This window comes from Octopus bimaculoides, chromosome 10, assembly GCF_046866305.1.
Source record: "Octopus bimaculoides isolate indiv1 chromosome 10, ASM4686630v1, whole genome shotgun sequence".
NCBI lineage: Eukaryota > Metazoa > Mollusca > Cephalopoda > Octopoda > Octopodidae > Octopus > Octopus bimaculoides.
The window spans coordinates 56,805,481-56,830,819 of record NC_142937.1 but is presented as its reverse complement, the minus strand read 5'-3'; the positions used below and the strand labels follow the sequence as shown (position 1 = coordinate 56,830,819).

The 25,339-nt window shown below is 36.8% G+C and overlaps 1 protein-coding gene across 1 annotated transcript in view; it reads right to left on the bottom strand.

The window, feature by feature from the left end:
* Nucleotides 1-1,106: 1,106 nt before the first annotated feature.
* Nucleotides 1,107-25,339, bottom strand: part of LOC106883066 (ATP-binding cassette sub-family F member 3) — a 39,252-nt gene continuing 15,019 nt past the window's right edge. Inside the window, exons 7-19 of the mRNA XM_089358698.1 lie at nt 24,709-24,873; nt 20,794-20,940; nt 19,806-19,862; nt 17,833-17,855; nt 16,674-16,729; nt 15,846-16,046; nt 13,167-13,243; nt 12,421-12,465; nt 10,697-10,826; nt 8,800-8,980; nt 6,557-6,689; nt 5,071-5,158; nt 1,107-1,355 (exon numbers count right to left, since the gene is read on the bottom strand). Coding sequence (XP_089214824.1) covers nt 1,203-1,355; nt 5,071-5,158; nt 6,557-6,689; nt 8,800-8,980; nt 10,697-10,826; nt 12,421-12,465; nt 13,167-13,243; nt 15,846-16,046; nt 16,674-16,729; nt 17,833-17,855; nt 19,806-19,862; nt 20,794-20,940; nt 24,709-24,873 — 1,456 coding nt within the window. The 3' untranslated portion in view covers nt 1,107-1,202. The remainder of the gene's footprint in view (nt 1,356-5,070; nt 5,159-6,556; nt 6,690-8,799; nt 8,981-10,696; nt 10,827-12,420; nt 12,466-13,166; nt 13,244-15,845; nt 16,047-16,673; nt 16,730-17,832; nt 17,856-19,805; nt 19,863-20,793; nt 20,941-24,708; nt 24,874-25,339) is intronic.

Genomic DNA, 25,339 nt, shown 5'->3' with positions numbered 1-25,339 from the left:
GCCAACCCTTGTAACTGACCAGTTTACTGGGCTGGACTCAAATTTTCTCAGGTCTAAATGAATATGCTACCTTTTTGCTAGACTTTTAGCAAGCCCAATCTCATAGTCACTCTGTCTCAGAATATATATATGTGTGTGTGTGTAGTCTAACAGTGGCCTACCCTTGGCCAGGGCCTGTGGATCTTCTCCAGCACCCTCTACACAACCTGGGAGAACCAGTACCCATCCCTGCTGCTGTTAAGTATTACTGGAACTTTGGTTGCCATGAATAGACTTGGGGTGAATACTGAAATGGTTTCCCATTGCCTTCTCCAGGCAGGTGAGATTTGAACTCAGAATGTAGTGAGCCAGAAAATATATCATAAAGCATCTCTGCTGAAGTGCCAATGATTTTGCCACCCTCCCACTCACAGAATAACGTGAAATGAAGTGTTTGTATTTAAAATATATTGACTTGTGAAAGCAATGGGCAAAGAATTGCAATGAATCAAGTGTACACAATATTTTTAGGCACACAGGGTGAATTTTTCAGATGAAAATTTGCAGATAAAAAAGGTATACACTAAGACAAATCTAAAGGGCCAAAAATTCCATATGAAGTGTAGCAGAATTTAGAAAGATAATGATGATGTTTGAATGTTTACACTACTTGTTTACAATATATACTATGTCAATATATACTATTATACTAAGACGGCGAGCTGGCAGAAATGTTAGCACGCCGGGCAAAATGCTTAGCAGTATTTCGTCTGTCTTTTCATTCTGAGTTCAAATTCTGCCGAGGTCGACTTTGTCTTTCATCCTTTCAAGGTCGATAAATTAAGTACCAGTTGCGTAATGGGGTTGATCTAATCGACTGGGGCCCCTCCCCAAAAATTTCGGGCTTTGTCCCTAGAGTAGAAAAGAATAAATACTATGTCGACTTGTATGCTGGAAAATATGGCATTTCACTGACATTAATAGACACACATACACTGGATTATAGCTGCAACTAAGATAGAAAGGCTTGAATAGAGAAGTATTTTTTCACAAACATTTGAATTTATGTATCTATTTTTATTTGTCAAATTTTTTTTGTTTATCTAAAAATAACAACAAAAACAGAATGCATTTAGATGTAATTTTATTGAAAATCAGGAAAATAGATATACAAAGAATCCTAATTTTCCCAGATAACTAATTTATGAGGTAAGAGACTGTTGTCATAGAGTAGCTTGCAGTTCTTGCTCAACAATCTGCTTGTACTCATCAAAGCCGCCTTCCAAACTTTTCACAGTTCCTCCTTGAACTACCCATAGTTCATTGCAAATAACTCGAATAAGTCTTTCGTCGTGAGATACTAAAATGACACCACCCTGTAAAAAGACAAAGAAGAAAAATGATAGACAACTGTTTTTGTAAATTAATAACAAAAGTAATATTTTAAATACTGTATTACTTAAAATTCCATCCCTCGATCTTCTCTGCCCACAATTCCTGGAAGGGTCATGGGAATAGAGTTCTTGTGTACCTTCTGCATAGGATCCTATTAGAAGCAATTGGATTCCCAAGCATGACCAACTGAAACTATGGATAGTATTCAACCATCACATTCTTGATCTACCTCTGGGTTTCCAACCAGTTGCCTTGGCTTGAGGAATCCATCTTGCAATTCTTTCCTGCAACATTCTAATCACATATCCACAGTACCAGTGCTGTGAGCCCACCCCACTTTAATGCAAAGGGGAGAGACTCTCAGATCTCTGAGCTACTTAAAATTAATTTTTAGAAATCAATATTTAACAACACAAATTAATATTTGCTCTTACCACATACATTTCTATTGCTGAAGACTAGGTTTTTCAGATTCACTTATGCCTCATTTCAGTTACATAACCTATCCAAAACTCCAGTTTCCATAGCAATAAGCAGACGGAAAACAATTCTTCCTTTAGATATAAAGCAATTTTCATTGGAGGAACTGAACTCAGCACTAAAAGTTACCAAAATACTAGTCAGTTCTGTAACACAGTGGACTTGGCCCACAAAAGTTAGGGTCCTTGGCCACAGACAACGAAAGATTCTGACCAATTCTTTGTCTATTGTTCACTACCTTACTAACAATATCATCTATGCTCTCACATTCCAGGCAATAACATTTAATTCCTTTCAGATATTCCTTTAAAAAATGAAATTATTTTCTTTTGGTGGTATCAGAATAGGAAATTCTTAACATCAATACATGAACAGTGATTGACCTGTTGGAAATCAATAACCAACCATGCTATATTTTTTAACTGCTATATAAAATAAATAAATGATATAAATTATATACTGTTGGTGATATATATTGGTGTAAGATGTAAATATTGACAAAAAATAAAATCCAATTAAACGCGTGCACAGATAGGAATACATTCATTCCAAAGAAAGACAAGATGGAATAGACACTACAAGGTCAGGGAGAAGAAGCATGAAAAACAGATAGTCATTGAAGAAGTCACAGAATGTGTAACAAAAGAACTGACAAATAAACAACAGCTAATAATAATAATAATAATAATAATAATAATAATAATAATAATAAAGTAAAGATAAAATAAATAGTGCATATGTTTAGTGGCAAAATGACTGTCCCAAAATATAACAAATTAAACTAGTGCTTTTGAACAAAACCCCTAATGGGTGTATTCTTGAACCAAGTTGCACAGGCGCTCTCTCATCACTCTCACTATCAGCATAAATGCAGTGAACTAATGATTGTCTCATTGGAAACCTACAAAACGATGATAGGTATCAACTACCTTAATTGTTTACTTAGTTTCCATTCTTTCAAACAGATAATTTCGTTTATATAAATTATTTACCAGCATATCAAAGGTTATCTATCTTAAACTGCTAAATAAGAAAGGGAAATAAAATATAATATGCTAGTCACCACAGACAAATCAAAAAGAAAACAGACTTGCAACCTGTTACAAATAATAGCTAAGCAAACAAAGCTAACTGAGAACACTGTTTAGTAATTGAGTTCTTTTGTCTGGGCACCAGTTTCTGTACATTTATTTACGTTATTCATTTTATCATATGCTGGTATAGGATACACAAGTAAAAAGAAAATGTACTGACATAAGACATAGGTTGAAGGGAGATAAGAAAGAGAGTGAATGTAGGTTAGGGTGTGAGAGGATAGATATGGCCAGTTTGAATATAAAACATGTAAAATATCTGGGCCAGATATGGGTTAAACTAGAACTGTCTAGAACCATTTCTTGACAGAATAGAAAAAATTACCAAACATCTGTCTAATTAAAGACTAAAAAGGGATGATAGCAATTATCAAACAACCCATTCAGACAAATCATCCTGATAAAGATTTGAGTATGTCTCCAGTGTGCAATTTGCTCTTTATGTTAACATGCATCCATAAATAAATAAACATGGTGGAGTAAAAAAAAATCATTTCAAATATCTATGAATACTTGCAAGTTTTTGTTTTTGTTTTTTCGTTCAAAATGCTCATACAGTCAACTTTTTAACAAGTTTATATCTAATTTACTCCTCCTCCAAAAGATTTTCAAAAAATTTCTTTTATATATAGCTCCTCTATGCTGTTTTCTGCTGTAGGGCAGAGAAATACTAAGATATTATCATGTCACAACTACTGGGCATCATAACTGAATGTGCTTGTGTTTATATTTCTTACTTTTCCTAAATATTAATGTCCACATTTTATTTATTTATTTGTTTAATCCTTTAGTATTCAGATTATTCTATCAAATGTAATACTTATTAATTCACATTGTTTTGAATTAATCAAGCATTATTTTGCCGCTTTGTGATTTTGATGATGATGACCATCATCATCATCATTGCTTAATGTCCGCCTTCCATGCTAGCATAGGTGAGACAGTTTAACAGGAGCCAGCCAGGCAGAAGCCTGCACCAGACTTCTGCAACTGTTTTGGCAGGATTTTTACTGCTGGGTGCCCTTCCTAACACAAACCACCTAACAGGGTGGACATGTGATTGTTTAGTTTTAGAATGACATTATAAGGTGGATGGAACTTTAAATACTCTAGCGTTCAGATTGTTTGGCCAAATGTAATGCTTATTTATTCACATTGTTTTGAACTAATCAGGCATTATCTTGTAGCTTTGAATTCATCAAGCATTATCTTGTCACTAAAATTTTGATGATGTGATTGTTTATTTTTAGAATGACAAAATAGTGAGAAAGGATCTACAAACATTGGGACTCAGAGGGGATGATGGGGGAACCAAGATTCCTGGCAGTTTGCTGTGCTTGAAAAGACACGTCTAGCTAAGTAAAAGCGTGTTTGCCCTTAATACAGGCTCGTCCCTTGCTCTCCAGCCAAGCATCCCTAATCTTGTGGGCTTAGAAGTGCTGGTGTCATGTAAAAAGCACCCATGCTAGTGCTGTGTAAAAGCACCCAGTACACTCTGTAAAGTGATTGGCATTAAGAAGGGCATCCAGCTGTAGGAACCATGCTAAAACAGACATGGAGCCTGAACAGCCCTTCAGCTGGTTAGCTTCTGTCAAACCATCCAACCCATGCAAGCATGGAAAATGGACATTAAATGATGATTAAGATGATGAATGACATTATAGGGTAGATGGGAGAAGTCAGATCTGGCCAGTTTGAATATAAAACATGTAAAATAATTTGGCTAAAGATGGCCGGTTTAAATGTTAAAGGGTTAATTCACCCACTGGAAGACTGATCAAGTAAATTGTTATACATTAATTCACATATTCAAAGAGCAAAGATAGACCAGATGAAACATGATAAAAACATTAAACTTCCAACTAAAAGGGAATGTTTACAGTTTGTAACTGTTATTGTCAGGGAAGGTAAGATTGGTACAATTAACCTGCTAACATTGTCATCCAACTCTGTCCAGTAAGACTTTGCAGGGTTTGATGAGACATAACTGGTCTTTTCCTGACAACTGAATGCAAGAATATTCAAGAATACGTCACTTTGGAAACCATATACTTTATCTGAAACGAACAATCATTTCACTCATTTCTGCACTCAAAACAATAATATCAAAGTGAGAACTTACTTTAAATTTTTGAAGAGCTTTTCCTAAAGCTTCTATTGTTTCTACATCAAGGTGATTTGTAGGTTCATCAAGAATGAAGAAGTTGGGGCTGTGAAAAAAAAGAATATATGTAAGTATGTATGCATATTTGTGGCGGCGGGGGGGGGGGAGCATACACATGCATGTGTGGTAGTGTGTATGTGTGTGTGTATTATAGTAACTATTGCTCTATAATTTCAAGTTCCATGCTGATGATTGCTTTTGCTGGTATAAACCAAAGTTATGAACACTTGTCATTTTAACTCATCCTCATCATCATTTAACATCGGTTTTCCTTGCTGGCATGGGTTGGACAGTTTGACAAGAGCTAGCAAGCCAGAAGGCTGCACCAGGCTCCAGTTGTCCATTTTGGCATGGTTTCTACAGCTGAATACACTTTCTAACACCAACCACGTTACAGAGTGTACTTGGTGCTTTTTACATGAAGCAAGCATGGATGCTTTTTACATATCACCAGCTTGAGTGCTTTTTAAGTGGTGCTTACACAGATGCTTTTACATGAAGCAAGGACAGATTTTTTTGTGTGGTGCCCGCACAGGTGCTTTTTACATGACACCAGCACAAGTGGATTTTTTTTTTTGTGGTGCCAACATGGGTGCTTTTTACGTGGTGCCAGCAGAGGTGCTTTTTACATGAATAAATACATTTATTCTGCATAATGTATTGAATATTTTCCACTCTGTTTGTGAATCCAAATGATGCAAACTAATATATTCACTGACAATGGTCTGGCAGAATCATTAGACCCATCAGATAAATTCTGAGTCATAATGCTCTGTGTTCAAATCCCACCAAAGTCACCTCTCCAGAGTCAATAAAAAATGAAGAACAGGGCCAGTTCAATCAACTAACTCCTCCCTGCCAAATGTCTGGTATCATGTATGTGAAGCCCATCATATATATGTGTGTGTATATGTGTCTTTGAGTCCGTCTCTCACCACCACCACAGTGCTTTTTGCATGGCACCATATATATCTATATATATATAATCTGTGTGTGTGTGTTACTGTCCTCCTGGTCTTTTTTTTCTTTAACTTATCACAAGACTCATTTTGTTTGAGAGAGAGATTGAACTGAATGAATGCAGTAAATTATTTTACTTAGCTTACCAACTTTTAAACCTTTTGTTCACATGTTTATCTTGAAATACATTGCCTTTGTTTCAATTAATTTTGAAAATAATGAAGAATTTATTAAAATAATATTGACATTATTAAATTGGTGTTTGAGACATTAATCAACATGAAATTTTGACGGAACATTTTAATTCAGATCACTTTAAAATAGGGACTTTGTATCATAGACCCAAGGGCAGTTTCAGATGGGTCTGTAGGAAAAGGGTTAATGGAAATAGAAGTCAAGGTTGAGGTTGTTTGATACAAAACTGAATATGATAATATATTGATTGGAAAAAGTAAAAAGAGTTACAACAAAAGAAATATATTACCAAAGAACACTCATAGCAGCAAAAGCAACTCTACTTTTCTGTCCTCCTGAGAGAGATGCTACAGAACGTGTTGCCAGTTCCCCTGTGATTCCGAATGATCCAAGAATTGATCGATACATTTCAATAGGTTTACCTGAAAAGACAAAGATAAAAAAATTTGTTATTAACCCTTTCATTACCAACCAGGCTTAAACCGGCTATGGCTCTGAGTACAAATGTCTTGTTTTCATAAGTTTTGAATTAAAATCTTCCACCAAACCTTAATCACAATTTATGTTCCTAACACTAGCTTAATAATGACTAAGTTATTTTACGAAATTCTTTGTTATATTTAAAGTAACTGAAAGAAACACAGAGCATCTCAAAATAAATACAGTAACGAAAGGGTTAAGTAGGTGCAGGTGTGACTCTGTTAAGGACCTTGCTTCCCAACCATATGGTCAGGCCCACTGTGTGGCACCTTGAGCAAGTGTCTTCTACTATAGCCTTGGGCCAACCAAAGCTTTGTGAGTGGATTTGATATACAGAAACTAAAACAAGCCTGTTGTGTATGTGTGTGTGTCTTTGTGTCTGTGTTTGTCCCCAACCAACACTTGACAACTGGTGTTAGCGTGTTTAGGTCCCTGTAACTTAGCAGTTCAGCATATGAGGTAGATAGAAAAAATACCAGGCTTTTAAAAAAAATGAGTACTGGGGTCGATTCTTTGAACTAAAAATTCTTCAAGGGGGTACCCCAGCATGGCTGCAGTCTAATAACTGAAACATGTAAAAGATAAAAGAAGTGGTGAGGTATGGCAGTAAGTTCTCAGATTTAATTCCAAATAGAACCATTTCACATATCACTTAGAAAGATAAGGATGTTAGAAATTCCCTTTATATTGAAAGCTTCATGTTTACATTCCTTGTTGACAACAGTAGATCATCATCATTTTAACATCCACTTTTCCATGCTTGTATGGGTCAGACAGAGTTTACTGAGGCACATTTTCCACAGCTGGATGCCCCACATGTTGCCCACCTTCCATTTTCAAGCAAGGTAACATTTCGCCATTGATAGACATACTTTTGTAGAATATTGGAAATGAGTGACACTGTTTATACAACAGTGACAACCATTTTACAACTGACATGTGATGTCAAGATGTTGGCACTCCGTCGCTTATGATGTCGAGGGTTCCAGTTGATCCGATCAACGGAACAGCCTGCTCGTGAAATTAACGTGCAAGTGGCTGAGCACTCCACAGACACGTGTACCCTTAACGTAGTTCTCGGAGAGATTCAGCGTGACAGTGTGACAAGGCACAACAGAAACAGGAAGTAAGAGTGAGAGAAAGTTGTGGTGAAAGAGTACAGCAGAGTTCGCCACCATCCCCTGCTGGAGCCTTGTGGAGCTTTAGGTGTTTTCGTTCAATAAACACTCACAACGCCCGGTCGGGGAATCGAAACCGCGATCTTATGACCGCGAATCCGCTGCCCTAACCACTGGGCCATTGCGCCTCCACGATGTCAAGATAAGGAGACACAAACATCAAGGAAATAGGCACAGTAGCTGAAACAAATTCAATATGGTTATGGTTATGGTTGATAAGAGACTGAAAGTGGAGCCCTTCTGTAGGTGAAAACTAAGTCAGTTCTAGCTGCCTCACTCAGGTGAAGTGTACAGGCTAAAGCACAAAACGTCTGTAACCCTAAGATATCTACTGACGACATGGAAAAGTTTCCAGCATTACAATGGATTTAGAAGAGCTTGCAAAAATTATGAGTAGCTCCTGCAGGGTACGGATCCTCTTGAGTGCACTGCACCCACAGCAAGTAATTTCTAGCATAGCCTGATCCAACCAATAATTAGTGAGTGAATTTGGTAGATTGAAACAATGCAGGAGGAGAGAAAGAAAAAGAGACAGACAGACGGAGAGAGTGTGTGTGAGTGTATGTGTGTATGCATGTGTGCATGCTGCATTTCTATGTGCACATGTGTATATTTGCATCTACGTTTCTTACAGGCACACACGCCACAACCACCACCACCACTTGACAAGCAGTATTGTCTTTTTTTGGTTTATGTCTCTGTAACTTAACAGTTTGACAAAAATAGACCAAGAGAATAAGTGCCGGGCTTAAGAAAAGAAACATAAATACTGGGGTCAATTTGTTTCAAACCCTTCAAGGCAGCACACCAGCACAACTGCCATTCAATGACTGAGACAAATAAAAGACACAACAGGTATTGGCAAGAAACTTACCTGTGTATCGCAATGCCAATAGTTCTATAGATGATATATCCATTTCAAGCTGGTCCACATGATGTTGGCTGAAATAACCAATTTTCAAATTTCTATGAGCATTTCGTAAACCTTTCACAGGGTTTAATTCGCCAAGTAAAATCTTTAGAAGTGTAGTTTTACCAGCACCGTTTTCACCAACCTGAAACAAATACAGTATACAGTAAGAAATGAGTCTAAATATAGTGTTTCAAAGTAAAAGTTCAAGTTTTGCTGTGATTTCAAATCTAGCAACAGTCATTATGTTGCATCTTTACAAAATAGATAATCATGGTAATATAGAAAAATACAAATCGACAGAAATGAATTGTATTCTGCAGACAATACCATTTAGAATATATTTTATAGGGAACAATGAAACTTGAAGCTGATATAGTTATAAATAACAGCGTGTAAACAAGGAGTTAAAAAAACCCTCTGGACAGAAAAAGTCAAAAACTACCCATGCTTTGATCAAATGCCACATAAAAAGCACCGGTGCTAGTGCCACATAAAAAGCACTGTTGATGGAGCCATGTATAAAACACTGGTGCTGGTGCCACATACAAAGCACTGATGCCGGTGCCACATAAAAAGCACACAGTACAATCTATAAAGTGGTTGGTGTCAGGAAAGGCATCCAGCTGTAGAAGCCATACCAAAACAGACGATGGAACCTGAGTCAGTTCCTGGCCTTGCCATCACGGAAAAGTGACATTAAATGATGATGATGATGACAGAACATCTGTCATGTTTGCAGCAGATGTGGATTTATGTCCCAAAGGCAGCCTTTGACATTTTCTCTCCAAAGGGCTTTCTAACCAAATATTTTACATGCTATTCATTATAGCTTTATCAGCTTCAAGTTAAACTGTTCCAGAAAGAATTATTTCATGTTCTCTCGAAATTTCAAAATTCTTATGATGTCAACAATTAAAAAAAAAAAATTTTTTTCTCAAATTTTGCAACTCTGGTTTGCCACTAATCATTGACTGTGACCAACTTATGTTGCAAAAATGTTACAGATGGTGTCAAAAATTTAAAAAACTGTAATCTCACGGACACTAAACTTCCACTTTATGATATGGAAAAATTAGCAAAGTAAATATAGTTATTTGTTACAGGGTTTTCAAGTAATCCACAATATTTGAAAGTAAAACTTCAAAGTCACATGAGGAAACTTGGGCAAGTGCCTATAGTACTACTATAGCCCAGGGTCAAATAATGCCTTGTGAATGAATGTTGTTGACAGAAACTGCCCCCCCATCACTCACCTACCATGACTACCACTGTTTGACAACCAGTGTTGGTTTGTTTACGCATGCAAAACTTAACAGTTCAGCAAATACACTGATAAAATAAGAACCAGACATTGACCCAGCAGCATTTAGATTATTCAGATTACATCGTCATCATTTAACGTCCACCTTCCATGTTGGCATGAGTTGGACGGTTTGACAGGAACTGGCCAGGTAGAAGACTGCACCAAACTTCTGTGTCTGTTTTGGCAAGGTTTTTATGGCTGGATGCCCTTCCTAACACCAACCACCTCATGGAGTGGACTGAATGCATTTTTATGTGGCACAAGCACAGGCAAAGTCAGTTTTGGTATTGTTTCTACAGCTGGATGTCCTTCCAAGTGCCAACCACTTTACAGTGTGGACTGTCAAATTATTTTGAATTAATCATGCATTATCTCATAGCTTTGAGATTTTGATGATGTGATTGTTTAGTTTTAGATTGCTGTTGTAGGGTAGGTATGAGCGGCCAAACATGGCTGGCTTGAACATAATAAAGCAGGTAGAATATTTCTGCCGGTTTAAATGCTAAAGTATTAAAAATAATAAAGAATGGGATCAAAATAAAAGACACTACTTACAATACATATACGGGATTCCATGGAGGCACTGACACAGATATTGTGAAATATTACTTGATCTTCATTATAATAAAATATAACATCATCCAGTTGTAAAATTGGAGGTGATAATTTATTACATTCAGGAAATCTATAAAACAAAAAAAAAATAAATAAATAAAAAATAAACAAGTAGGTGCAAGCATGGTTGGGTGGTGAGAAGCTTGCTTCCCAACTACATGGTCCCAGGTTCAGTTGCACTGCATGGTACCTTGGGCAAGTGTCTTCTATTATAGCCTTGTGAATGGATCTGGCAGATGGAAACTGAAAAAAGGCCCATTGTGTGTGTGTGTGTGTGTGTGTGTGTGTGTGTGTGCGCGCGCGCGCGTCTGTATGTGTGCACACGTGTGTGAATGTGCATGTATGTGTGCATGCACATGTGTGCATGTATGTATCAAAAGGACAGAAGATAGTACTAGACTTCTGTGTCTATTTTGGCATGGTTTTTATGGCCAGACAGCCTTCCCAACACCAAGTTACATATAGAACCCCACTGATCCATACCATCAGTGTTGTCCAAGGGAGAGGCAAAGGCTGATACAGCTTGGCACCAATGAAGGCACAACTCATTTCTACAACTGGAGCAATATAAAATAAAGTGTCTTGCTCAAGAACACAACACATAGCCCAGTCCAGGAATCAACCTCACAACTGTAAACCCAATGTTCTAATCACTGAGCCATACACCTTCACTATATATAACTTCACTGTTTAACACCATTATGGGTTGGCTTTTGGGTATCTTTAGTGTAGCTTTTGATACCTTTACCACAAGCATTTGGACCAGGTTTCAAGTCACATGATAACTCAATATCTTGAAATGCGACTTCCTACTCTAACAAACTAAGAATCATCATTTGTTCCTCCCACTCTTCTACTAGTCCCTTGTACCCTGTGAACAGTCATGGGCACAGCACTATGCCAAAAATAAAAATAAAAAACCTTTTATTACTCGAACAGGCAGACTGCCTTTGCCACAAAGAGAAACCTTGTCTATCCCTTTAACTTTTTAGCATTCAGATTACTCTATAAAATATAATGCTTATTTATTCACACTGTTTTGAATTAATTGTGCATGATCTCGTAGCTTCAAGATTGTGATGATATAATTGTATGTTCTTAGAAAGATATCGTAGGTGGATGTGAGAGACTGCATTTGGCTAGCTTGAACATAAAACAGGAAGAATATTTGGGTTGCATACAGCCAGCTTAACTTGTTAGCATTTAAACTGATCATATCAGACCCGAACATTCTACCTTGTTTTACTATAATCAAACTTGCCAGATTCAGCCTCTTACACCTACCCTACAATTTCATTCTAGAAACAAATAATCACATCATCAAAATCTTGAAGCTGCAAGATCATGCAGGATTAATTCAAAACAATGTGAATCAGTAAGCATTACATTTGACAGAGTAATCTGAATGTTAACCCCTTGCAGACAGGAAGCAATACTGACCGCATCAAAACACTGCCTCATTCTGTGTGGCACAGTGTTTTCAACTATACCACACTGAGAAGAATCTGTAAATATACACTGTAAAGTATATATTTAGACTGTCAGTACTAAATCCGTCTTCAAGGGGTTACAGAGCTAAATGCTAAAGAGTCAAACACTAACTACCACCTTTTACTTTTTTTTTTTTGCTTTTGAATTCGATGAGTTGACAAAAGAAAACTTACTTGAGTATAACCTCACTTTCTTTAGCAACAGGTTTCAGTTCAGGGCTACAAAACATAGTTTAAAAGAAATTAATGTATGTTAAGACATGTTAATAGGAATTTTTAAAATAATCTAAACTTCTTTTGCCTTGTTTTAAACAGTGAAGACAAACAAAATTCATATCAATAAGATAAAATTCTTAAAGCAGGACTTCAATTTTAAAAAAAAAACTTTGAAATAGATATTTTAGAAGTTCTTTCTTTATTTTCAAACTTTTCATTTGTGTTAAAAAATAAATATTAATAGGAATAAAAAATATCAAAAACATGAAATATTAATCATCATCATCATTAGATATCTGTTTTCCATGCTGGCATGGATTGGAAGATTTGACAGGAGCTGGCAAAGCCTGGAGCCACACCAGGTTCCATAGTCTGTTTTGACATGGTTTCTACAGCTTGATGCCCTTCCTAATGCCAACCACTTTAGAGTGTACTGGGTGCTTTTTACGTGGCCCCATGGTTTTTACCCTTTTTATATAGGTATCCATCATTAGTGGATATCTTACATAAAATTGTAAGGGACTCCACAAATGTATGGCTCCTTTCTTGCTAACGCTGTCTGAGAATTCACAGATGTAGCACTATCATCATTTTGAACCCTTGATAGCATATCTTTCCTAAATCTTTCTTTTTATTATTTGAGGAGTAAAATGAACGAGTAATAATATAAAAGCAAAAATAAATTAACCAATAAGGTGACTTACAGTTTCTCAAGCAGTTTAAGTTTACTTTGTACTTGTGAAGCACGATTAGCATTATAACGAAATCGATCAATAAACACCTGAAAAAAGAAATGAAGTATAATAGAACGAGTTCGAGATTCATTATACAAAGAAGGTGTAGAAAAAAGCATTCTTTTATTCTTTTATTTGTTTGTCATTTGAGTGTGGCCATAATGGGGCACCACCTTTAGTTGAGCAAATTGACCCAGGATTTACTCTTTGTAAGCATAGTACTTATTCTATTGGTCTCTTTTGTCGAACCACTAAGTTACAGGGACATAAACACACCAGCATCGGTTGTCAAGCAATGTTGGGGGGGGACAAACACAGACACACAAACATATACATACATACATACATATCTACAACGGGCTTCTTTCAGTTTCTGTCTACCAAATCTGCTCACAAGACTTTGGTCAGCCTGAGGCTATAATAGAAGACACTTGCCCAACGTGCCACGCAGTGGGACTGAACCCAGAACCTTGCGGTTGGTAAGCAAATAAATTTTAAGAAAACAAAAACATTTCTAACAAAACTGTGTTTATAGCATGATAAAATACAGAAAGAAAACAAAATAGTGGCTAATGTATTTTTTTTACTCTCTGTACAGATTATACTTTCAAAAGCATATAATAATCTTTTATCTTTTGCTTGCTTCAGTCATTAGACTGTGGCCAGTCTACCTTGAAGAATTCTTAGTCAAAAGAATCAACTCCAGTACTTTTTTTATAAGCCTATTTGTCTCTCTTTCGCCAAACAGGGACATAAACACACCAACACCAGTTGTCAAGCAATGGTGGGTGACAAACACAAGCACAAGCGCACACACACACATGTATATATCATCATCATCATCGTTTAAAGTCCGCTTTCCATGCTAGCATGGGTTGGACGATTTGACTGAGGACTGGCGAACCAGATGGCTGCACCAGGCTGTAATCTGATCTGGCAGAGTTTCTACAGCTGGATGCCCTTCCTAATGCCAACCACTCCGAGAGTGTAGTGGCTGCTTTTACGTGCCACCGGCACGAGGACCAGTCAGGCAGTACTGGCAACGGCCATGCTCAAGTGGTGTTTTTTTATGTGCCACCTGCACGGGAGCCAGTCCAGTGGCACTGGCAACGACCTCACTCGATTGTTGGGCTTCAGTTTCCCTCTATCAAATCCACTCACAATGCTTTGGTTAGCCCCAGGCTATAGTGGAAGACACTTGCTCAAGTTGCCATGCAGTAGGACTGAACAAGGAACCATGTGGTTGGGAATCAAGCTTTTTACCACACAGCCACACCTGCACTTACATCTAAAGTTTTTTTTTGTTTTTTTTTTTTCTTGATTTACAAAAACAAGTTTTATCTAGGATTTTCTTTGTAGGTGAATCAATGGATAGATTGTAGGACAGACAGAAAGATGATTTTTTTTTTTTTTAGCTAGTTTTAGTCATTAAACTGTGGCCATGCTGGGGCTCAAACTTCAAGAGATAATGAAATCAACACAACCCATGCACCCAGTATTTTTGTCAGCCTTGGAAGGATGGCATTTAAAGACAACCTGATCAGTATCTCAACTTGAAAGAAATGTCATAAGACACTTTGTACTGACTTTGCAGATAATTTTTTCCAGGCGCTCACAAGGCTTTGGTCGACCCAAGGCTACGGTAGAAAACGTTTGCCCACGGTTCCACGCAGTGGGACTGAACCCAGTATGATGTGGTTGGGAAGCAAACTTCTTACTGTGCAGTCACAAAATGCACAGCAGTAGTAGTTAGCAGTTAGAGCACAGGTAAAATAAATACTTTACACTGTCTAGGAAACTCTGTAAAAGTAGCTGATAGTTTCTATTACCTGGGCCACCTAACTGGCAATAGAGGAAGGTTTTCTGAAAGTGGTTGTCAGAATAAAAATAAGATGGAAAATGTTCAAGGAGTTATTACCTCTGCTGACAATAAGAAAATTCTCTTAGCAAAGACTAGATTGTATGGTGCTTGTGTGTATGTGTGTGAACAATGATGCTGCATGACATTGAGTTGTGGGAGCTGAATGCTGTGTAAATGCAAAGGCTAAATAGAAATGAATGTGTAATATTAAAATACAGACAATCTCAAAGGTAAACTAAGTACAAGAAAAATCAGTATGCAAGGGAGACAACTGCATTTGGGGGGAGGCATGTAATGCATATGGATAAGAGATCAGTAAATAGTGACCGATCTGAGTTGTAAGAAAATACAGAAGACCAAAGAAGAAATATGCAGTAGTAGTAAAAACTGATCTCAAGGTGTTGAACCTCACGATGGAGATGACAAAGGAATGCAACAGATAGTAAAACTCTGTATTGGAAAGGACCCATCCAAACCACATAAACATGGAAAAAGCAGATGTAAAAATAATGTTAATTGGTGATAGGGACACCATATTTCGTTACGCAACCATAATATACTACCAAGTATATTAAAGGCTTATAAGTCAATGCTGTGCACCACCAGTGTTAACAGTGTTATTAATTCACTTTTTAAACCCACTTTCTATCTTCGATAGCCTTCCTTACAGAGGCGTTTTGTATATGAAACATCATAACAAATTAGTTGGTGGCTCTACTTTCTAAAGAATATCTGTAGAAGTAACTTTATAAAGTAAAGACAATGATGATGATAATGCTAATACATGCCTGAATATGTTCTCTGTATTGTTGTTGTGCTTCATATTCTTTCTGTTGATTTTTTAATCTGTCTTCGCGACTCTTCATAAATGTTTCATAATTTCCTTTATAGGTGTCAATACGACCACTGTGTAAATATAAGATATCTGTGGCAACTGCATTTAAGAACTGTCTGTCGTGAGATACAACTAGAATTGTTGACGTCCACGTCTAGGAATGAATAAATGAGAATACATTCAGAATGTATAGTGGGTCTTTGCATTGATTCAGCTCAAAAAAGAAAACTATAATTAAATCATTGAATTTTTTCAAAGTCAAAATTAAACCAAAATTCATGAATATACCATAACATCAGCTCATTCAATACAATAGGCTCAAAAGCAGTACTGTTGATATCCTGAATGAGTTGGCTGGAAACAATACTATAATAATTATCATTCTACAATAACCAACAAGTGAGCAACTATGTAGTTGTTCAGTTTACTAGAAATAGCATCCAAATCTCACTTAAGCACAGCCTACAGTCTTAAACAAAGAAGGATATATTGAAGTGCCTGATATACAAAAAAAAGCACAAGATAGTCCTGATTAGACCACTTTTGCTCAATTAGGCCTATACAAAAATATTCCCATAGCTAATCATTAAAACATAAAATCATTAATAAATAAAGGCTACCATTTGAAAAAGTTTGTCTTAAATTTGACATCAATTCTTACTGTTAGAATGGCTTTTAAAATGGTTATTAGTAAAGAACAAAAGTTAATACCAGTAATTAAATGCTTTAATGAGTAGCATTAATTAATAGCAGCAACAAAAGTAGATTCATGTATAACTACCTGCAAATAATCTTCCAACCAAATGATAGCTTTCATATCCAACATGTTTGTAGGTTCTGTAAAGTAAGATATAAAACGTTTAAAACTTACACAACACAAAAATAGACACATTGCTATATAAATACATTAATCTGTTCTGATTGCTTGTTGTCAGAGTTCTGGAGGCCACAGTTGGGGAGAGGATCCCATCCTAATGTTTATCCACTTTTGTGCAATGTCCACTTGTTTTATTGATATGACAGACATATTGCTCCCATCATCATATCACCCTACTCTGATACCTGAAGCTTGCCACTGTTGGTTGTCTCTTGAAGGACCCATTTCTGCCACGAGGAGAGAAGCTGCTATTAGGTGGAATTTAAACTCAGACAACAAAGACCCAGAACAGATACTGGAACACAAGATAATTCTGTTTTGGAGTTACTGCTTTCTAAGACATGTCAGAGACATCTTACTCATGTATTGCAATTTAGCATGGTTTTTGAGGGCTGGATGCATTTTCTAACAGCTATCATTTTTCATTGCATTTCATTGAAGCACCATCACTAAAGAGGTTGTCGTGTCCTTGGCAAGACTAAAGAATCCTATTAACTTAATGTTTGTTCAACAACCACTTTACTGGGTGCATTTTATCAAAACAACCAATACTAGTGAGAGTGCCTTGTCTCCTACAAGATTTCTAATTAACATAAAATATTTTGGGATTGCCAACTTCCCATTTTAAAACCTGTTACACTTCATATAATACAGAAAAAAGAACATCATTATCATCATCACCATTTAACATCCATTTTCTGTGATGGGCTGAATGGTTTGACAGGAGCTGGCAAACCAGAGGACAACGCAAAGTTCTACTGTCTGCTTTGGAATGGTTTCTACAGCTGGCTGCCTTTCCTAATGCCAACCACTTTACAGAGAGTACTGGATGCTTTTTTTACTTGGCAACAGCACTAGGAAGTCACTAATTAACCTGCAATATGAGATCCCCTCAACTTAGTTGGGAAATGGTATTGAGGGAGGTGGCTTTATGCCAAGTGATGAGAGGTTAAAGGATGATAGAGGCAGAAACCGGTGACTTGCTGTAGAGGAGATACATGGCTACCTCAACATAACAAAAAACATAAAATGAGGAACACAGTTAAAATAAATTGAAACATACCGTCAAGCAACAATAAATCAGGCCTAGAAAAAATATAAACAATAAATTAGTCTTCAGAATATAAAAAAATTTCTTTTTAAATGCTCTTTAAAAAATGGCAATAAAGCAATGGCAAAAAAACATTTTAACCCTTTTAACAACCTGCCGCTGGTTCTATAAGGGTCTTATTAAATTTTAATCCTTTCATTACAGTATTTATTTTGAGATGCTCTGTTTCTTTCAATTGTTTTAAATATAACGAAGAATTTAGTAAAATATCTTAGTCATCATTAAGCTAGTGTTAGGAACATAAATTGTGACTAAGGTTTGATGGAAGATATTAATTCAAAACTTATGAAAACAAGACATTTATACTACAGAGCCAGAGCCAGTTTCAGCTGGGTTGGTAACGAAAGGGTTAAACTTCCTTCATAGTTTTACCATATTTTCTGGCACACAAGTTGAATTTTTCAGACCAAAATTTACTGCCAAAAAAGTAGGTTGACTAAGATGACTTTGGAGGACCAAAAATTCCATGCAAAATGCAGCATAATTTGGAAAGAAAGTGATGATGTTTGAATAGTTACACATGTTATGTCAACTTGTATGCCAGAAAATACAAAATGCAAGAACCTTTTGTTACATTATATTCCAAATAGCAGCTTAATAATGGAAATGTTTGTTATTTTATTAAATCCATCCAGATTATTGATTGTTTTCAAAATTAATTGAAATGTAGTTTCTTACATTAGAAATACTTGAAATATAAAGATAACAGATAAATACTTGAAATATAAAGATAACAGGTAAATGGAATATAGTTAAATATGATTTACATAAATATTGTATTCAACTTTCGTGAAATGGTAACAACTCTTTAATTGTATTCATTCATGAAATGAATACAATTAAAGAGCTGTTCCCAAAGAAATTTACCAAAAAAAAAAAAAATCAATACCTCACATGATTATTAAAACACTATTATTATCAAATTTTATTATTTCTCAAAAATTCAAGTTAAAACTGTGAACATTTATTGTCTATCATTATTTCTAATCTTTATCTGATTCTAGTCTCTAATTTCTCAGTTCACATTTAACAAATTTTTTGATTCATCAGAAGAATCTATTCCTTCAGACAGTTCAGAAAGTAGAATAAAAATTCAAACTGCTTTTGCTTGTAATTTCCTAGAAATTGCTTAGAATATAAACTGATCAGCATCATTTTTGTGTCTTGTTTATCCATGCTGGCATGAGTCAAATGTGACATTTTTATGATCAGATCCCTTCCTGATGTCAGTTCTTTTAATTGCCTCTTACAATGTGCAAGGTGGAGGCGCAATGGCCCAGTGGTTAGGGCAGCGGACTCGCGGTCATAGGATCACGGTTTTGATTCCCAGACCGGGCGTTGTGAGTGTTTATTGAGCGAAAACACCTAAAGCTCCATGAGGCTCCGGCAGGGGATGGTGATGAACCTTGCTGTACTCTTTCACCACAACTTTCTCTCACTCTTACTTCCTGTTTCGTTGTACCTGTAATTCAAAGGGTCAGCTTTGTCACACTATGTCACGCTGAATATCCCCGATAACTACGTTAAGGGTACACGTGTCTGTGGAGTGCTCAGCCACTTGCACGTTAATTTCACGAGCAGGCTGTTCCGTTGATTGGATCAACTGGAACCCTTGTCGTCGTAAGCGACGGAGTGCCAACAATGTGCAAAGATACAGTGTGATATGTCGACAAGAACATGGAAGCAGAGGAGACAATTCTAGTGTTAGTTGCTTGGATATCTAAGGAGCTCCCTAGCAGAAAAATGGAATAAAAGGTGCTTGGAACTGATAATAAGAGCCACTATGGAGCAAAACTAAGGAGAAATAAGAGTTGCATTAAAATTCTAACATGCAGCCCTTACATTTAAACTGACTGAAGAACACAAACAGTGTATCTATTCTAAAAGCATAAGGAATGAAATAATTACAAAAATATCAAACTTACTTTGAGAACAGAGCCCTAGCAAGAGCTAATCTCATTCGCCAACCACCAGAGAATTCTCTACAAAGGAAAAAAATAAAAAATCATATATATTATTCTTGCAATTCATCATCATTTAATGTCCGTCTTCCAAGCTGGCATGGGTTGGACGGATTGACAGGAGCCCAGCCAGGCAGAAGACTACACCACGTTAGTGTATCTATTTTGGTATGCTTTTTATGGCTGGACATCCTTCCTGACGCCAACCACCCCATAGAGTGGACTGAGTGCTTTTTACATGGCCCTAGCAGAGGCAAGGACAGTTTTGGCATGGTTTTTAAACAATATATAATTTCAGACCAATTCCAATAAACCAACAGAACATTAGCTGTACTCTATCAATCAATTTTATCTACAGCAACAATTTTTAATACATATCAAAATTTATTTAGTTATTTCAGAAATACTTTATCAAGTCCTTTCAATGGAAATCCTCATCTATAACTACTGAGGAGTAAAATTAATAATTTTTAATATCATCATGGCTGTGTGGTTAAAAAGCTCACCTTGCAACCACATGGTTTTGGGTTCAGTCCCACTGCGCAGCACTTTAGTGCGAGCATCTTCTACTATAACCTCAGGCCAACCAATGCCTTGTAAGTGAATTTGGTAGATAGAAGCTGTGTGGAAGACCATCATATATACAGAGAGAGATATGTGTGGGAGTGTGTTGGTGTGTGTGCATGTATCTTCTCCCACCACCACTTGACAATTGGTGTTGGTTTGTATACATCCCCATAACAGCAGTTCAGCAAAAAGGAGATAAAATAAGTACCAGATTTAGATAAATTAAGTACTGGAGTTGATTTTTTCAACTAAAATCTTCAAGGTGGTGCCGACCAGTCAAATGACTGAACCATCATCATCAGCATTTAATGTCCATCTTCTATGCTGGCATGGGTGGAAAAAGATAAAAGATATATTTAAGGGAAAGCTTTTCCCTCACACAAACCTTGTGTGCATTGCCTGCATCTTTGGTGTGAATCCTAAACCAGCTAAAATAACAGCAGCTTTCGCTGGTGCTTTGTCAGCATCAATTGCTTCTAACTGGTGATAAATTTCACTTAGTCGAGCTGAAAGAACATCGGTGCTGTCATTCCTGGAGGAGAAAAATAAGATACTTGTTAAACATACAATTGATGATATGAAGCAATCTCAAATTTACTGGTTAACCCTTTAGCATTTAAACTAGCCATATCCAGCCAAAATATTCTTCTTGTTTTATGTTCAAACTGGCCAGATCCAGCTTCTCACACCTACCCAACAATGTTAGTCTAAAAAAATATACAGTCACCTAATCAAAATCGCAAAGCTACAAGATAATGCATGATTAATTCAAAACAATGTGAATAAATAAGCATTACATTTGACAAAATAATCAGAATGCTAAAGGGTTAAATAACGTTAAGTCAAAATGAAACAGGCTGTAGACTGAGAATTATTTTCATCAGATTACCATGTTTTCTGATATACAAGTCAAAATTTTCAGACCAAAATTTACAGCCAAAAATGGTAGGCCCGCTTAGACATCAAGACAATTCCATGCAAAATGCAGCAGGGTTTAATAAGATAGCCATGATGTTTGAATGTGTACACTACAAGTTTACACTATATACTATGTCAACTTGTTTGTTAGGAAATATGGTAATATCTTGTGTCAAGATGGTTTCGAGTATTCAAGCCAACTCTCTATGAATATTTTCCTAACATTTTAAAGTCATTTTTTACTGAAAGACAACATCATCATTGAACATCCACTTTTCCACACTTGCATGGATCAGATAGAATTTCATGAGGCAGATTTTCTACAGCCAGCTACCCTTTCTGTTGCCAACCCTCACCTGTTTCTAAGTAAGATAGCATTTCTTCGTGTCCAGATACGTTTTTCACAGAAGACTGAAAACAAATAATGCTTACATGATGGTGATGCTTGTTAAAAAAAAAATCACATGATGTCAAGACAAGGGTACAAACACACACACACATATATATAACAGCTTTCTTTGAGTTTCCATCAACCAAATCCACTCACAAGGCTCTGGTCAGCTCAGGACTATAGTGAAAAACACTTGTACATGGTGTCACACAGTGGGACTGAACCTGAGACATGGATGGGAAGGAAGCACTCTAGATTTGGTGCTATGATAAAATGCAGTCAGTGCACTTAAAGGGATGGCATTAGGTAGAGTACCCAGCCAGAGAAACCATACCAAAAACATCATCCTTATCATTGCCTAGCACCCATTTTCCAAGCTGATATGGGTTGGCTGATCCAACAGGAGCCAATAGGCCAAAGGATGCTCAAATTTCTTCTTTGGTATAGTTTTTACGACAGGATGTCTCTCCTAATGCCAACCACTTCACAGAGTGTACTGTGTACTTTTCACTTGGTATTGGCATTAGTGAGATCCCCAAGTATCATCATCATCATCATCTGGTCAGGTGACTTGCTTGGGCCATTCCAACTCTTCCACACCAGATGTCATGATCAAGCAATGAAGCATTCTCATCTGGTCTGGGTTTTAGTTACATTGGTCTTTTCCTAGCTGAAATATTTCATCTACACATGCCATGACTACAGATGATAGCAGTAGTTCACTAACTGAACTGGTTGATCCTGGTTGTTGATAGTTTGTTGGCTATTCATCTGCTCAGCATTTACTGATATTCACCATTAATTCAATAAGATTCATTTGCCGAAATAGTTCTCATTGACCATGCAGCATCCCATGATTACAACACACCCTGGCTTGAATGGTTACATGCTAGTTAACCTATAGCAGGGGAGGCGCAATGGCCCAGTGGTTAGGGCAGTGGACTTGCAGTCATAGGATCGCGATTTCGATTCCCAGACCGGGCATTGTGAGTGTTTATTGAGCGAAAACACCTAAAGCTCCCCGAGGCTCCGGCAGGGGATGGTGGCGAACCCTGCTGCACTCTTTCACCACAACTTTCTCTCACTCTTTCTTCCTGTTTCTGTTGCACCTGTATTTCAAAGGGCCAACCTTGTCACACCGTGTCACGCTGAATATTCCCGAGAACTACGTTAAGGGTACACGTGTCTGTGGAGTGCTCAGCCACTTGCACGTTAATTTCACGAGCCGGCTGTTCCATTGATCGGATCAACTGGAACCCTCAACGTTGTAAGCGACGGAGTGCCAACATCAACAACCTATAGCAGGACCCTTACAGGTGCAACTACTCAGAATACACCTGGAAACAACAGTGGCTAAGAGGTGGTTCCATACTCTTCAAAACCTTGGAACTCCTCTGTTCCATCTAGGAGGGTATTAACTCTAAATAAGTACAGACCCAGATCATGACAATACATTCAATCCATACCAGCTTGGATTGTAGACATGAAATGATAATAATGATGTGTTTGTATATCAGAGTAAATGTGAAAAACAGCACAGAAACAAATAACTAGTGCTCAAATGAGGTCACCCTTGTCATCGTTTTAATACTCTTTTACTTGTTTCAGTCAATTGACTGTGGCCATGCTGGAGCACCGCCTTTAGTCGAGCAAATCGACCCCAGGACTTATTCTTTGTAAGCCTAGTACTTATTCTATCGGTCTCTTTTGCCGAACCGCTAAGTTACAGGGACGTAAACACACCACCATCGATTGTCAAGCGATGTTTGGGGGGGGGGGGGGCAAACACACACACACAGTGGGAATGAACCCGGAACCATGTGGTTGGTTTGCATGGGTCATACAGAATTTGTTGAGGTAAAGTTTTTCAACATCCAGATGCACTTCCAAACAAGTTAATATTCTCTATGACAAGAGATGTTTTCACATAGTATTGGAAACAATGGACATCAATGGTATGGCATTGCCACTTGTTTATAAATACCATGCAACACCAAGGTAAAGAGACAGCAACACACCTACATATTTATACACACACACACACACAAATGTTCCAGCTGATCTGATCAACAGAACAGCCTGCTCATGAAATTAACAAGCAAGTGGCTGAGTACTCCATAGAATGTCTACCCTCAACATATTTTTGTGAAAGATTCAGCATGACCCTTTGAAATACAGATACTTCTTGTTTTTGCCAGCTGAATGGACTCAAGCAATGTGGAATAAAGTGTTCTGTTCAAGGACACAATGCACCATCAGGAATTGAACGCATGATCCTACAATCATGAGCCAAATACCCTATATAAATATATATATATATATATATATATATATATATATATATATATATATACATATATATATATATATATAGAAATAGTGTTTAACACCACCTAAACATGAGTGTTCTCTAGGAACCAACAATACAGCTGTTTTAACCCCAGGAGGACGCCTGCTCCAGCTGGTTATTCAGTGCACTCTGCACTCAATATATATTGCAAGCAAGGAGAGAACTCTTGACTATTTTAGTCCTGAGACCACCAACTATATAGTTTTGACCTCTTTATGGTCATCCCCGATGACCACTGGACATAGCAGTAATTCACTTCAGCTAGCAATATATATAGAAAATTAGTGACCTCAAGAGGATGCCTCCTTCAGCTGGTTATTCAGTGTACTCTGTACTCAATATATATTGATTTCAAATTTTGGCACAAGGCCAGCAATTTCTGAGGAGGGGATAAGTCAATTATATCAACCCCAGTACTCAACTGGTACTTATTCTATTGATTCCTTAAAGGATGAAAGGCAAAGTTGACGTTGGCGGAATTTGAACATAGAACATAAGGGTTGACAAAATGTTTAACAGGTGTTACAACAGGCTTCTTTTGAGTCTTGCAAAATTACTGAGGTTTTGTTATTAGAAAGAATGCAAACTCAAAAACTCATCTTCTACTCTGAATTACAAACAAAATAATTAGCATCACATACCCTTCCTTATCCTGTAGCTGTGTGTTAATATCCCTTTCTTCTTTTAACAAGTTCTCCCGTCTTTGGTCTGATTCTAAAACACTCTGTAATGCTAACGTTTCATCACCCACAACTTCTTGTTCAACATGTAAAATTGTGATGTGAGATGGGATCTTCAGTTGACCGCTGAGAAAATAAAAAGGATGAAATAAAAACCGTAGAACAATGCAGTTGTAAACTATTTACATGTCATGACTCCAATCTTCTAAAACAAATTCTAAAAGAGAAATTTACACAAACCCATATTAACATATTATAATGAATATTGTCATCAGATTTAGTACATTAACCCTTTAGCATTTAAACTGACAATAACTGGCCAAATATTCTAACTGCTTTTAAGTTCAAACTGGGCGAATTTGGCCTCTCATACCGATCCTATAATATTATCCTAAGAATAAACAATCACATCATTTTGAAATTTCAAAGCTATGAGATAATGCATGATTAATTCAAAACAATATGAATAAATAAGCATTACATTTGACAGAGTAATCTGAATGTTGAAAGGATAAGTGCTTTACACTAAGAATAAATATCCAGAGACCAGTTCTTTAATTAATTAGCTTAAAAGTGTTCATTTATTTTCACA